Source organism: Drosophila elegans, unplaced genomic scaffold, assembly GCF_018152505.1.
Source record: "Drosophila elegans isolate 14027-0461.03 unplaced genomic scaffold, ASM1815250v1 contig_368, whole genome shotgun sequence".
Classification (NCBI taxonomy): Eukaryota; Metazoa; Arthropoda; class Insecta; order Diptera; family Drosophilidae; genus Drosophila; species Drosophila elegans.
The window spans coordinates 242,451-259,035 of NW_024545750.1; the positions used below are offsets into that span (position 1 = coordinate 242,451).

Below are 16,585 nucleotides of genomic sequence, written 5' to 3' on the forward strand. Positions count from 1 at the left end.
ATCGTTTGGTATAAATTTCCTATAGAATCCACATAGTCCTAAAAACGATTTTATTTCTTTTGGCGTTTTTGGCATAGGAAAATTTATAATTGCACTAATCTTTTTGGGATTTGGTTTTATGCCTGTTGTGGTGACTACATGACCTAGAAATTCTGTTTCTTTTCTCAAAAATTCGCATTTATCTAGTTGTAATTTTAAATTTGCATCTTGAAGTCTTCCAAATACTTTTCTCAATGATAAAATATGTTCTTCCAATGAAGTGGAAAAAATTATTATATCATCTAAGTAAACTAAACAATCTCTATAAATTAAGTCTTCTAGTAAATTGTTCATACATCTTTGGAAGGTGGCGGGCGCGTTTTTTAAGTCCGAATGGCATACGTGTATATTCGTAATGACCATTCTTTGTGGAGAATGCTGTTTTGAATTTGATGGAATCCTTTAGCTAAATCAATTGTAGTGAAATATTGACATCTTCCCAATTTATTTAATATTTCATCCATTCTGGGTATTGGGAATTTGTCATTAATTGTTATTTCATTTAAACTTCTGTAGTCTATTACTACTCTGAACTTTGGTTTCCCTGAAGCGTCAGCTTTCTTAGGAACCATCCAGATGGGTGAACAGTAAGGAGATTTCGACTTACGAATTATTCCCTGTTCTATCATTTCGTTTATTTGTTTATTGACTTCATCATCGAATGATTGAGGGTACTTTATGAGGTTTCTTATAAATAGGGTCCTCATGTTTGGTTTGGATAGAATGTTTGATCGTACTTGTGAAAGTCAGATTTTCTCCTTCTTTGTACTGAATGTCATTATATTCAAATAAGACTTTTTTCAAACATTATTATTCTTTTTCGTTTAAATGCTCTAATTTAAATTCATTGCATTCCCGAAGTTCGTTTTCAATGGCGAAAGTAAAAGATTGATCCTCAAATGAGGGTGGATTGAGGCATTTTACTGCGGTCTCATCCTTTTCAATCTTTTCCTTCTTTGGTGATTTGAGATTAAGTCGTTTTACGGTCTTATCTTTTTCGCCTTTCTTTTCTGATGGTATAGGATTAAGGCATTTTATTGCTGTCTTATCCTTTTTTAGCTTTCTTTTCTGATGATATAGGATTAAGGCATTTTATTGCGGTCTTATCCTTTCTATCATCGTCACCATACATGACTGTTAATTTATCTTCACCTAAAGTTACTGTTTCATCTTCGAAATTAATCTTAGCTTTACAACCTTTAAGATAATCCCTTCCCATTAGAACATCATAATTGTCTGAAAATTTATGCAAATAAAATTTCTGTTCTACGTTTCTACTTAATTCCATCGATCCGTTTATAGTATAAACTTTTAAATTTTCATCGTTGACTTCGAGATTCCCAAAATTTTCCCTCATTATATTAATGAATAAACCCGTTTCAACCATGGCTTTAAGAATTTTACCCTTTATGATTTCTAACATAAGGGTAGTATTTTCTGGCTCCGAGGCTGTTTGCTGAAAATGTACATCCATTCTATTCTGTGTACTCTCACTTTCTCTTTGTCTTTTTATCGGAGCATTTGGAGAATGGTTTGATGTTGAGGCTTGGTAGTTTAATGAATTTTGGGCTCTACCTTGGGCTAAAGAATTTCTAAATTCTTGTTGAATGCAATTTTGGTTTGACGAAGACTGAGCACTTGTTGAATTTGAATTTGAATTTGTATTTGAATTTGAATTGAAATGATTATAATTGTTACTGTGTCTTGGGTAGAAATTGGAGTTGTGTTTTTGATAGTAGTAATTTTGATGAGAACTTCCGGAATTCCTACGATTATCATAACGCACAGGTCTATAGCTTTCAAAAGGATCCGCATCCCAATGTCCAAACACTTTTGCTGTTTCTTTCAAATTATTAATGGTGGAAATATCCCTTTTTGATAAAGCATTATATAATATGTCGGGAAGTTTTCTTTCTATGCAATTTCTAATAGTTTTATTCAAAGCTGCAGTGTAAATTGTTTTGTCTGTGGGGTCTGTTTCTAATTCTAACTTATTAATTGTATTTGCAGATTTTTTCTTTAGTTCGTCTACGAACTTACTGATGCTTCCTTTGTAGGTCGTCTGATGGATGATAGCTACGAGGTCTTCATAAGGTCTGTGATCTTTGGGACAACCAATTCACAGTTTTTTCTTCGGAAATAACGGCTTTGGCGGGCATTCTGAGTTGGATATAGCTGTAATAGGTATTCGACACGCCCAATGTAGCCATCTAGGTCGGCGGGATTGCCATCAAAGTAGGACAACTCTTTAATTTGATCATTTAGTTGTGTACGATTTTCGCCAAGAAGAAAATTGTTCGCAGCTGGATTAATATTTATGGGTTAAATATTCAAGAGTCATTAGTGACATCGGCCTACCTAAATCAACACAGGACCACGTATGCCTGTATCCACATGTGTGTCAGTTCTGACCCATCATAAAAGAAAACCCATGATCCACCATGAACCCACCACCTGCATGCAGAATACTTGAGACTATTTTACCTACGATATTGTTATCTAAATTGTATTGTTTTATTAGGATAAACCATGTAACTGATAATTGTAATCTAGAATAGACCTATGTAAACACCCTTTTTGACCCAAGAATATGTAAATAAACCCCAAGTTATGCTCAATAAAATCAGTACGAAAAGATCTCTTGACGTATTCACTTCTCCGCAGCCCAATTGGTATTGTACTTATTGCGGCGACTATTGCCACTGGTATTGTACTTGCGGCACGCAAAAAAATATATTTCAGCATTCTGAATTCATTAGAATGCCTCATATTTGGTGACCCCCGACTTTTGAACAGAAAAAAAAAACATGTTTGCTTAAATTGATACGTCAATTTTAAACACGCATTCCCGATCATTGTTTGATCACAGCATCAACAGCAACAATCACGGTAGTGATTATCTGGTCTACTAGGCGACCGACCATAAAATCGCGAACGTTGTTTTACTGCTATCAACTTGGCGATAGACAGTTTATAAGCAGATTTTCAAGGTCAACAAGGCGACCAAGTAATTTCTGCGATTTGTGTACGACTAACTTGGCAATCAAAACACACAGCCAAGGACAAGTTTTGGTCAACCAGTCAAACAGAAAGCGCTGGACGAGCACATCCAAAGCATAATTATAAATTTTAAAAAAGATTCTGAGAGCAGGAGGTCTATGCCTGCCTATTACACAGAAAGATTGGCAAATCTGGAAGGCCTCTGGATTAATTTCGCTTCCAGAGATGAAAAAATCAAAAATACCCTCAAAGGAGAAAATATTGATCACGGATATTTTAATAATAATTATTTCATTGAAATAAAAAATCTTGTGAGTGAATATCAAAATATATTCTCCACAAACGTATCCGCATTGCAAATGGAAACTGAATCCATTACATCTACGGAGGAAGATTTAGAAATTGAATCCATGTTCCGTGAACAAAGAGTACTCATTGATAGTTTGGAGCGCATCATGAGTAAGATAACTGTCGAAACACGCCAAAATTTTCAAACAATCATTTCACAAAACTGGAATGAAATTAAAAGGATTCATGTCCAAATCCATAAAAAATTCAAAAACCCTAAAGGAATTAGGATATGATGATTCGCGATATTTGATGGCTGAAAATGCCATCATATCATTTCAAATGTCACTTGGCGTAGAAAAAGGCAGGAATCTGAAGCAAGTTCCTATTCCTATTCCTATTCCTATTCCTTTCCTATTCCTATTCCTATCAATTCCAAAATTTTATGGAAATTAATTACAATGGCAACAATTTCATGATTTATTTAAGAAGATGATTCATGAATCTTCATTTCCCACTTTACAAAAAATGTGGTATTTGAAAACAAACCTTACGGGAGAGGCCGAACGCATAATTCGACACTTGTCTCTAACAGAAAAAAATTATGTGACAGCATGGAATATGTTACAAGAGCGTTTTAGTAATAAAAGAGTGTTATGTAACACGTTACTACAAAAATTGCTAGATCAAGCACCTATATCTAGCGATGGCAAAGGCATAATAACATTGCATGATAATGCCAAGGAAACATTATCTGCATTAAATAATATAAATATAACAATGGACATCTGGGATCCGATCTTACTTCATATATTGACAAAGAAGTTGGATCGGCAAACTCATTTGAATACAAGAGAATTGCAATCCGTGAAAGAATTACTGGAATTCTTGGATCAGCGTTTCCTCGCACTAGAGGCCATTTCTTCTGAGAAACCCAAAAACCGATTACATGTGCAGCAGGGGCAGAGACGCAATTCTGTAAGAAACCAAATTCTGTAAGAAACCAAATCATAGCATTTTTAAATGTAATGATTTCTTAAAGAAAACTCCAGCTGAACGCCTTAACTGGACTCAAACAAATAAGTTATGCGTAAAATGTCTAAGTCCAAATCACGCATCAAAAGTTTGCACAAAAAGAAATTGTTTTAAGTGTAATAAAAAATACAACACACTCCTGCACTTAGAAAAAATGTCGGATACTTTGGATTCCATTACTGCGGCATCGGTAAGTGGAAGGAAAACCGGCTATATACTCTTAGCCACTGCACGTATAATAGCCCAAGGAAATAATGGACAAATGGCGGAATTCAGAGCTCGTCTTGACTCTGTATCACAGATTAATGCTATCTCTGAAAGAGCGATTCAGCAATTATCATTATCAAGGCTAAAAATAAATGGAATAGGTGGAAAGGCTAACACATCAAATTCTAGAGTTAATGTTGAAATAATGTCTAAAAAAGACAAGACTAGATGCGATGGTAATGCCGCACATAGTCAGCGATCAGCCAACATTTTCAATATCAACGGAAAATTGGAAAATTCCAAATAGTATAACGTTGGCTGATCCTCAATTTGAAAAACCAGGAAAAATTGATATTCTTCTTGGCGCTGAGCATTATTTTAATACAATGCAGTCGGAACCTTTATGTCTCAAAAAAGGACTGCCGAGACTACACAATACAATACTTGGTTGGATTATAGCTGGAAGGATTTCGGATCAACGATCAACATTGCCACGCGACGGTACTTATCCCTAGAGAAACGGTTGCAGAAAGATCAAGCAATCAAGCAAGGATACATAGAGTTCATGAAGGAATACGAACTGCTTGGACATATGAAAGAAGTTCCTTTGGTGAATCTGCCAAAACCACACTATTTTATTCCACACCATTGTGTCTTAAAGCCAAATAGTCAGACAACTAAGTTACGGGTTGTATTTGACGCATCAGCAGTATTATCTTCTGGCAAGTCATTGAATGATTTATAGCACAAAGGCCCAACAGTGCAAAATACATTGATGTCTATTTTGTTACGGTTTAAATTACACAAATATGTGTTTACCGCTGACATTGAGAAAATGTATTGGCAGATTTGGATAAACCCAAATGACCAGCAATATCAGATGATCGTATGGAGAAACGACCCTACAGGGAAATTGAGATTTTATCGACTGAAGGCGGTCACGTATGGCACTAAGTCAGCACCTTATTTAGCCACGAGATGTTTAGAATACTTGGCAACAAAGCAGTTGAAGCAGTATCCCCTGGGATCGTCTGCTCTTAAAAATGATTTTATGTGGATGACTGCATTACTGGAGCAGATACAATCCAGGAAGCTTCACTCATCCGAACTGAGCTTGACAAAATATTAGTGAGTTCAGGATTTAAATTGAGAAAATGGTGCGCAAACAGCAACCAACTTCTACAGGGGATAAATAAAGATGACATAATCCCTAATGTCCAATTGGAAGATACCACATATGAAGATTGCAGCATCAAAACTCTTGGAATCCTCTGGAATCCCAAGATAGACAAACTTTGTGGCAAAACACAAATTGCTACAACAACCAAAATAACAAGAAGAGACGTTGTCTCAGAAATATTCAAAATATTTGATCATCTTGGATTATTCTCTCCAGTCGTCGTTAAAGCAAAGATATTCATGCAGAGTCTTACAAAGGAGAAATTTGATTACAACGAGGAATTGCCTGATCATCTACAAAGGCAATGGATCCAATTCCGCGACAGTTTAGAGGCGTTAAATGACATTAAAATTTCACGTCATGTCTTTGAAGGAAAAACCCCGATTTCAAAGGAGATCCACACCTTTGTTGATGCTTCACAAAATGCATATGCAGCAGCCGTTTATATTCGAGCAGTTCACAAAGACAAAAGGGTAACTGTACAATTGCAATTACAATTACAATTACGCTTCCCCGACTGGAACTGAAAGCAGCAGTGCTAGGTGCACAGCTAACACACAATGTAAAGGAACAGTTATCAATGCAAGCAATTCCTACATACTACTGGGCAGATTCGGAAATAGTGCTATCATGGATAAATAGCCGCTCTACAATAAAGGATAAATTTATGGCTTCTAGGATTACAACAATTAAAGAAACGTCTCTGCAAAAGGAATGGCGCCATATTCCATCAGAACAGAATGCCGCGGATGTAGCTTCAAGAGGAATATGTGGTTCCAAATTTGCCAGTCACAACCTTTGGTTTTATGGCCCACTATTTTTATATTTTTATACAATTCATTGCTGCAAAATCAAAATAATAGTAACAGTGAAAGATGATGTGTTATTTTATCGCATAAACCATATGAAATCCATTTCTAAACTGCTTAGGATAGTGGCATATGTTATGCGTGGGAAAGAAAGGCCACGAGTAAAAGGTGCAACAATCCAGTTAGAAGAGATGGAACGAGCCAGAAAAGAAATACTACGCATTATCCAGGAAAGGCATTTCGGTACGGAATATAGGAGCTTGAAGAACTGTCGTGAAGTCGAAAAAGGTAGCAGTTTAAGCAGGCTCAGGCCATTTTTAGACCAAGATAATCTCATCAGAGTTGGAGGTAGATTGGAAGCAGCTGAATTGTCATTTGATGTCAAGCACCCAATATTACTTCCATAAGGCGACCAAATCGTAAAATTAATTTTTGAAAAAATGCATAAGGACAATATGCATTGTGGTGTCCAGGCTCTGGTGGCTTTTTCCCGCCAGAGATATTGGGCTATAAGAGTAAAAACAATCGCCCGAAGTGTTGTTCTCAACTGCGTAAAGTGTACGAGAGCCAAGCCAAAATTATTGGAGCAAATAATGGGAAATTTACCACCATTAAGAGTAACGCAAGCACGACCATTTTTAAACTCTGGTGTTCATTATTGTGGACCATTTAAGATTCATTATAAAATTCGTGGTCAGAAACCACACACTGCATATATTGCAATATTTTGCTGCCTTGCGACTAAAGCAGTTCATCTGGAAATAGTAAGGGATCTTACTAAAGAGGCATTTTTGGCAGCGCTTCTACAAGGAAAATGTCAAACTTTGCATTGCGACAATGCGACTAATTTTGTTGGAGCAAAAAATAAGCTTCTGCAGCTGAAAGATGCAACATTTTCCGAAAAGGCAAAACAATGCATTGTTGGAAGCTGTATTGATAAAGGAGTCAATTTTAGGTTATTTCAACAAAAGCACCGCATTGTGGAGGATTGTAGGAAGCTGCTGTAAAATCAGCTAAGCATTTGCTGCTAAAAAATGTCATCACAGCTAATTTAACTTAGTCTTAACTTAGAAACTGTTATAGTCGAGATTGAAGCAATTTTAAACTCTCGACCTTTGGTTCCCGTGTCAACTAATCCAAATGATTTGACAGCAATAACTCCAGGTCATTTTCTTATTGGAGAACAACTTACCGCCCAGGCTGACAGCGAACCTTCTCAGCAACCACAGACATTGGGACAACAATGGCAAGCTGTATCAAAACTTAAGCACGCCTTTTGGAAGCAATGGTCAACTAATTATCTACAACAACTGCAGCAAGAGCAAAAAGTGGAGACGATCATCAGCAAACATTAAGGAAGGAGAGCTGGTGTTAATAAAAGAAGATAACACACCAGTACTGCAATGGCCAATGGGAAGAATTGTCAAGGTATTCCACGGAAAAAACAATTTCGTCAGAGTAGTGGAAGTCAAAACAGCAAAAGAATTCTTCAAGAGGGACATTCAGCACATAGCTCCATTATTCTCAGAGGAAGAACCGGTATGTAAGCATCCACTATTAGAGAACCCTGAGGACAGAATTGTTGAAGAAAACACACCAAAAAGGAAAAAATCTTCAGGACTGTCGTCAATGGCAATAACATTGATAGTAATGCTTCTTTTGTTACCAATAACTATTGCACAATCAATCAATGTGACAAAATTTGTTTCAAGGCCAGGAATCTTCTTTGAAAAGGTTGGAAATGGTCAATTTGCCACAACGGATTGGTCTATAATTGTTTATTACAATTTAAGGCCGTATTAGAATGATATGAACACATTATCAATGGGAGTTAGAAAAATTGGTCATTTATGTACACAATTTCCACAACAAGAAGCATGCACAAGTCTGTATCATCATTTCAAACATTTAGAGGAAGATCTGCAGGCTGAAAATATCCTACTAGCAAAATCGCGTAGACAAAGAGCACCACTGGATATCGTTAGAAATATAGCAAGTAAACAGACTACAGGCGTTTTAGACTCAACATATGCTAACGAAACGGCCAAGACAATAACAAAGGTTAAAGGCAACGAAAAAGACCTATTGAATTTATTAAAAAATCAGAAATCATTGATTGATTCAACAATTAATGTCATAAAAAGTGATGAGATTTCCAACTGAAAACGATTAAAATTGATTGAAAACTATATCTCCGACACAAAAAGTACCAAGAGTTTCCATTTCTGGGTAAAGATGAAATTCATTCGATTGAAATAAAATCACAATTTCTTGCAATCAACAGTCATAGTGATGAATTTATTGAACTGTCTGAAGCAGACTTAACGTTATGTCAAGAAAGAGCTAAAAGGGATTTTATTTGTTTCAACACGCAAACAATGTTTTCATCAGAAATTAGTTGTGAGATGAAATTATTTCATAACAAAACGGATTCAACCTGTAAAATAGTAAGTACAAGAAAATCATTTCTTTGGTCTGGAATGTATGCCAAGAATCAATGGATTTTGCAACAAACGAATCTTTAAAGCTTTCTGCTGATTGCTTAGATGGGACATCTAACATAGAACTACAAGGCTCCGACTATTTGACTGCAAGTCTTGAGTGCACGATTCGAAATACATTGATGACGATAACGACTCAAGATTCAACAGAAACTACACTACAGGCATCATATGCTCGATTCGGAGATGGCGATTTAACTGAAAGTTTGCCGTCAAATTCAAATATGACGGTTGTAATTGACACTCAGAAACTACATTTCAATGAGCTTCTTCAAAGAAAAGTGGAACTGTTTCCACAAAATAGCTTTAAGCTACCACACTATTTATCTAATATTGAGCATCATCAAATCGCCATTTATATTGGATTAATGTTTTTTAATTATCATCACCATTATTCATCTGGTCAAAAGATGGGGTAAATCTACGTCTCCTCTACAACTTCAACAAGGACCTAGTATACCTACGAGTGCGGCCACATCTACAACTCAGCCGTTTACCATCAACATTAATGACTATTGAACAATTCGTTCAACGGCCGGGAGAATGTACGATTTTCGCCAAGAAGAATATTGTTCGCAGCTGGATTAATATTTATGGGTTAAATAATCAAGGGTCATTAGTGATATCGGCCTACCTAAATCAACACAGGACCACGTATGCCTGTATCCACATGTGTGTCAATTCTGACCCATCATAAAAGAAAACCCATGATCCACCATGAACCCACCACCTGCATGCAGAATATTTGAGACTATTTTACCTACGATATTGTTATCTAAATTGTATTGTTTTATTAGGATAAACCATGTAACTGATAATTGTAATCTAGAATAGACCTATGTAAACACCCTTTTTGACCCAAGAACATGTATTTAAACATCAAGTTGTGCTCAATAAATCAGTACGAAAAGATCTCTTGACGTATTCACTTCACCGGAGCCCAATTGGTATTGTACTTGCAAAAAAATATATTTCAGCATTCTGAATTCGTAAAAGTTGGTTCAAATGGCTCTCCGACAATTAGATTGGGTTTGCCATTCTGGTTTTGTTGAAGTTTCAATATTTCACTTTAAATTATTTATTTAAGCGATATTGACCGAATTGGATTTTTATGTTTTTATGAGGTTTTCAATATTTCACTTTAAATTTTCACTGGTTTACGCGACGATTTGCAGGTGGAGTCTTTTTCGGATCTCACTTTTGTTTTAAACGATTACTGATTTTTTCGTTATTTTCAGGATATACTAGTTGTGTAGTATAATCCCTAAGACTAGTTTAAACCGACGTTTAACTTTTCACTTAAAACCCTACCGACTGCGCCAATTAAATATTCGTACTATAAGTTTTACATAAAAAAAAACTTTATTTAATTTTATTTATCAACTAGTGCTATTGTTATTTGGAAGAACACGTCCTAATTGTTTTAGGTCTCAAACTGAACTCGCTTCTTAACTTAAACTTCTTTGCCGATCATACCTCGCTTTTGAGCTTTAGAGCTTTCTATGAGTGGAGTTGGCGTTGATTGAGTGAGTTTTCTAATTGCCCTTTGGATTGTTGATTGATAATGTACGAGCCACTCAATCCGATTATTTAGTCCAGAAAACCATGGGGTTTTGCTCGCATGGTAATTTTCCATTGGGATCCGAAAGTGTGGAACGAACTGATAACGTAACTTGATTCGTTCTGGATGTTTTGTCTAAGGCTTGGGTACATTTGCAATTAGATATCGGCTGATTCGTTCTGGATGTTTAGTCTAAGGCTTGGGTACATTTGCAATTAGATATTGGCTGATTGGGGGACTAAGGGTGTATGTGTGTGTGGGCGTGTGGACATATGCATAAGAGTTATATGGGATTATGGATATGTCACTATATATATGTGGGATAGGGATACTTTAGTGGATTTAGTTGCCCTCTACTCGTAGTTGATATGGGGACACACTGTTTTAAATTTCACAATAAATGCAATTGATGTCATCAGGCAGATTCGTAAGCAGCATTCCATCCCTTTTTATCAGGTTGATCTATCGCCATCACTCTCTTCACTGAAACCCCATACCAAGAAATTGCGCCATAAATCAGTCGATTGCGAGAATTTGTCGAAGGAAGGTCATGGTCTCCATAGAGTGCGAAAGTCGTGAAAATTAATTTGTTCTGCTTTAATTAAATTTGTAATACCCTACAAATTATTGGGGGCTCGTCCGGGATATAAAACTCAAGAACAATTAAAACTAATGTGCGTTAACACATAAAGATCAAGACACGGCAGAGTGATATGAAAGTAAATTAAAAAAAGCGAAAATCCGAAGGAAATCTATGTTGTTGCAGAAATTTTGGCGATATAAGGTGGCAAGGTGGCAAATTCATTTCATAAAACGCAATTAATAGTTTGAGTGTGTGCGAACAGTGTGAATACACGGATTCACGGAGTGCAAAAGAGACGAGGAATGTAACGAAAACTTGAATGTATGCTGTAACGGGTAGCTACACTGCAAATAATTCCAGGCCAGATGTTGAAGGTGAAACACAAGCGCACGAGGAATTGTTGTCCGGCTGGCGGCTCATCGGCTAAGGCTGTGGTGGTCTAGCTTGTGTACACGTTGCCTATCAATAATGTTACTCTAATAATCGCGTGCAACGACAATGAACCGAAAAAGATAGAGACACACATATAACTATTGCTGCTAAAAGAGAGAAAATACACTAATGCTGCTGAATTCCCCTTTTCGCCCCCTTAGATGTCGTGGAGGTCCAGTCGAGCACACCCTTCCTTTCCTCCATCCACCTGCTCAATAGCCAGAGCGACCCCTTTTCTTAAGCGCTACCCTACATCTGCATGTCGCTAGCTGCGGCCAATTTCATATTTTCTTAAAACATTATAAAAGTTTATTAACAGCTCAAAACAATGTTAACACTAGACATAATAATAGATTTTCTTATTGATATGTATTAATACGACATATAACTTAGTATTATATAATTAAATATTCGTACTATAAGTTTTACATAAAATAAAAACTTTATTTAATTTTATTTATCAACTAGTACAATTGTTATTTGGAAGAACACGTCCTAATTGTTTTAGGTCTCAAACTGAACTCGCTTCTTAATTTAAACTTCTTTGACGATCATACCTCGCTTTTGAGCTTTAGAGCTTTCTGTGAGTGGAGTTGGCGTTAATTGAGTGAGTTTTCTAATTGCCCTTTGGATTGTTGATTGATAATGCACCAGCCACTCAATCCGATTGTTTAGTCTAGAATCTTGGGGTTTTGCTCGCATGGTAATTTTTCATTGGGATCCGAAAGTGTGGGAACGAACTGATAACGTAATTTGATTCGTTGTGGATGTTTATTCTAAGGCTTGGGTACATTTGCAATTAGATATTGGCTGATTGGGGGACTAAGGGTGTATGTGTGTGTGGACATATGCATGAGAGTTATTTGGGATTATGGATATGTCACTCCCCCATTCTTTGAATTTGACCTATCCTCGGGTGGAAAGGTTTGGATATAACATTATATTTTCTTCTATCTGAACTGAGTTTTGTAGATCGTTTACAATTTCTGTACTTTTTGGTGTTTCTTCCTTTGGTTTTACATATTTTACAATTAATTTTATTAGTATGTTCTTAAACTTAAAGAATAGATACAATAATATGCTTATGATTGTAATTACAAAAGTAGTTGCTGTTATTATTTGAAATACACTCCACTTTGTAAACTCGTTAAAGTTTAAAACACCACACAACACTTAGTTTGTAATTAAATCAAATATATAATAATAAATAAAGCATTAAAATAATAAAACTACGTCGTCCTGGAAGTAATTCGCACTAACGGAACTCCCGGGGCCACAAATTTGGGCGCTCAGCCGGAATATTTGGAACTATTACAAACCTAAGTCACTAAACTTAGTTGAGTGTTAAAAACCTAAGTCTCTAAACTTAGTCGTGTGGTAAAAAAGTGGAAAAAACTCTGTGAATTGTCGTTGCAGACAGTTATAAACTAAAGCAAGTGTGCTGCGCAAAAAGAAAGACAACAAATTTGCAAAGCAGGGCAGCGTGAGTGAAAACGCGACGGCGGGTTTGCGCATCATTCGAGCAGTTGTGAAATTCGTTTTTGGCGCAACGAATGAAAGAGGCAAGAAACTGACAAAGAAGGCGATTGAACAGCGAGTGCCATTCTGGAGGCAGCGTAAAGACTTTGTGGTGAACGTCAACAAGCGAGAGGCAGGATCGTTGGCGGTGGTCATCTGGACAGGGTGGAGGGCGTGGAGCGGAAACAGTGGCAAGCGGATCGCAGAAGTTGTGCGTCAGGAGAGGGCGAGGACACGGGCGTCAGGAGGCTGGTCAAAGCGAAAGAAGGAAGACATATCTGGTGAGGCAGCGAGAAGAATCCAAAGCTGTATTGGTGACACGGAGAGAAGACATTTCTGGTGAGGCAACTGTACAAATCCAAAGCTGTTGCTGGGCTGGTGAAAGAAAACGGTTGAAGAAATTTGGTGAGTGACAGAGATAACATCGAGAGGCGAGACAAGTTTTTTTGCAACTTGGCTGGCAGAAGGCGCTGTGCCAGAAGAGAGAAGTGGAGAGCAGCACTGACCAATTTTGTTTTAAAGACCTCTTGTTGGTCTAATTGGAGAGTAGGAAATAATTTGAAATTTAACAGATTGCGTGCCTGCAGTCGGACTGTTGTGTCAACAGCTTAAGTTAACATAGTGTTAAGTTTGACATTCATTTCACATTAACTTAGAGTAAAGTAAAGTACAGTTTACAGTTTGAAAGTCCAGTATATATATAAAAAACTTAACTTTGCCGTGCAGGCGGATTTGATAAACATTTTTGTATTTTATAAGCACTATATTTCATATCCTTATATTCTATAATTATATTTAAGTAAAAATGAACAAGCAAGAGATTTTGGCACTGCTTGTGGCAGAGTTGCGCGCTAAGTTGTCAGAGCTAGGTCTTAGTACAACCGGAAGAAAAGGCGAATTGCAAAACAAACTACTTGCTCACTATGGTTTGCAAACTGATGAAAACGATGAAGTTGCGATTGAAGTGGATGATGATGAGGATGGATCTTTTACATCAGTGAATTCAGACAATTACCAGGCAGGTGCAGGTGCAGGAAATGGTGCGCACAGGGAAAATCGAATTGTAAGCGAACAGAACAGTCGAATTGGAAATGCGAACACAGGTAGATCGTGGTTTACATTAAAGGATGTAGAGGGGAGTGTGTCACAGTTTTCGGGAACTGGTTCACCTGACATTAATCAGTGGATCGAGGAACTTGAAGAGTGTGCACTTACGGTTGAATGGAGTCAGTCGCAGGTGTTTATATATGCAAAACAATTACTCAGCGGAGCGGCTAAGCTTTACGTTCGTAGTCAGCGTAAAATTGGCGATTGGGGCTCACTGAAAGCTGCATTGCTAGAAGAATTTGGGGTAAAAGTTACATCGGCAGAGGTTCATCGTAGACTTGGCAAGCGACAACAAAAGAAAACCGAAACGTTACAAGAGTACCTGTACGCGTTAATGGAATTGGCGAAGCCAATTGATTTAGACGATGAAAGCTTGATCGAATACTTTGTCGACGGTATTCCAGACTCGAAAGGAAACAAGGCTTTACTTTATCAAGCCAAGAAGCTAAAGGAGCTGAAAGTTCAAATCGAGGCATATCAGAAAATGCGAGGATCGGTGAAGCACGTCAAGTATGACTCTCACTTTTATAAAGGTGAAAAGGAGACAGTGAAAGCAGTTGAGAAGGTTAGGAAATGTTTTAACTGTGGTGATGAGTCTCACATCAAGAAGGATTGTCCAAAGAGAGACAACAAGTGCTTCAGGTGCAACCAGCCAGGACATAGAGCAGCCCAGTGCAAGGTCGAGATAGAAACTAAACAGGAAAAGGCAACTAATCTAGTGCAGATGGAAGGCAGAGTGAAGCCAACAAGCACGTTCACGTCTTCGGGATTGGAGTTGAAGCATGTTTCGTTTGGGAAAGTAACCTTCAAAGGATTAGTAGATACAGGAGCAGACTTGTGTTTATTGCGACGCAACGTTTTTATAAGGCTCGGAGTAGAAAACCTAACAGGAGGTGAAAAATGTTTGACAGGAATTGGGGAAAGCCAAATTGTGACTTTTGGAAGCCTGACAATACCAGTGCAGATTGATGGCATCAATCTCAACGTTGAGTTCCACATTATATCGGACGAAGACATGGCATTTGATGCAATTTTAGGTAGAACTCTTCTAGATAGTGTCGATATGAAAGTGACAAAGGACGGAACCGAGTTGGTTCGAAGATCAGACAGTCGGGTCGGTAAAGGACAAAAGTTTGAAGTTCGTGAGAAAGAGAAAAACGGAAGTTCATGCTCAGAGCTGCTGAATGAATTTCAGAGTTTGTGTATGATGACCATGGAGCAGGCAGAAAGCAAGCTAGAGGTAGACATTTTACATTTGCCGCACTCGCAGAGAGGTGTTGTGAAACGCATGATAGACGAATACAAACCAATTAGGAATGTTCATTGTCCAGTCGAGATGAAGATTTTATTAAGCGATGATTTGCCAGTTTTTCAGCATCCTCGACGTATCGCTTTTAGTGAACAAAAGGTAGTTGACGAGCAGGTTCAGAAGTGGCTTGAACAAAGGATAATCAAGCCCAGTACTTCAGAGTACGCTTCTCCGATCGTACTCGTGGCAAAAAAGAATGGCCAGAAGCGATTGTGTTGTGACTATCGCAAATTGAATGAGAAAATAGTGAGGGACAATTTTCCTATGATACAGATGGACAACGTGATTGAGAAGTTACAGGGAGCGACAATTTTTACGACACTGGATTTGACCAACGGTTATTTTCATGTTCCGGTAGAAGTAGGCTCCCAAAAGTATACCTCATTTGTTACACAGAACGGACAGTACGAGTTCTTGTATGTGCCGTTTGGCATTTCAAACTCGCCGGCAGTTTTTACGCGTTTTATAATGGCAGTTCTCAGGGAGCTCATCAAAAACGGTGACGCAGTGGTTTACATGGATGACATTATAATCCCAAGCAGTGATGTCGTAGTGGGAATATAAAAGCTGCAAAGAGTTCTTGAGGTCGCAAAACAGAACGGGCTGAAAATCAATTGGACCAAGTGTTAAATTTTGCAGAGCAGGGTAGATTTTCTAGGATATATCATCGAAAATGGTTCGATCACACCCAGCTATGAAAAAACACAGGCCGTAGCAAACTTTCCAGTGCCGTCTAATCAAAAAGCCATACAACGATTTCTTGGTTTGACATCATATTTTAGGAAGTTTGTGGATGGATACGCAGTAATAGCTAAGCCATTGTCAGATTTGCTGAGAAAGGATGTAAAGTTTGAGTTCAAGGAGTTACAGCAGGTAGCATTCGAGCAATTAAAGACAGCGTTGACTAACAAACCAGTTTTAAAACTGTACAATCCTAGATTGGCTACAGAAATACACACGGATGCGTCGAAGTTTGGTTTTGGGGCAGTTCTTCTACAAAAGGATCCAGAGGAAAG

The 16,585-nt window shown here is 37.5% G+C and overlaps 1 protein-coding gene across 1 annotated transcript; it reads left to right on the plus strand.

Moving 5' to 3' along the window:
• Nucleotides 1–13,958: 13,958 nt before the first annotated feature.
• On the plus strand, nucleotides 13,959–16,133 carry LOC121467301. Its single transcript, XM_041708684.1, has one exon. The coding sequence runs from the start codon at nucleotides 13,959–13,961 to the stop codon at nucleotides 16,131–16,133; it is 2,175 nt and encodes a 724-aa protein (XP_041564618.1).
• Nucleotides 16,134–16,585: the final 452 nt, after the last annotated feature.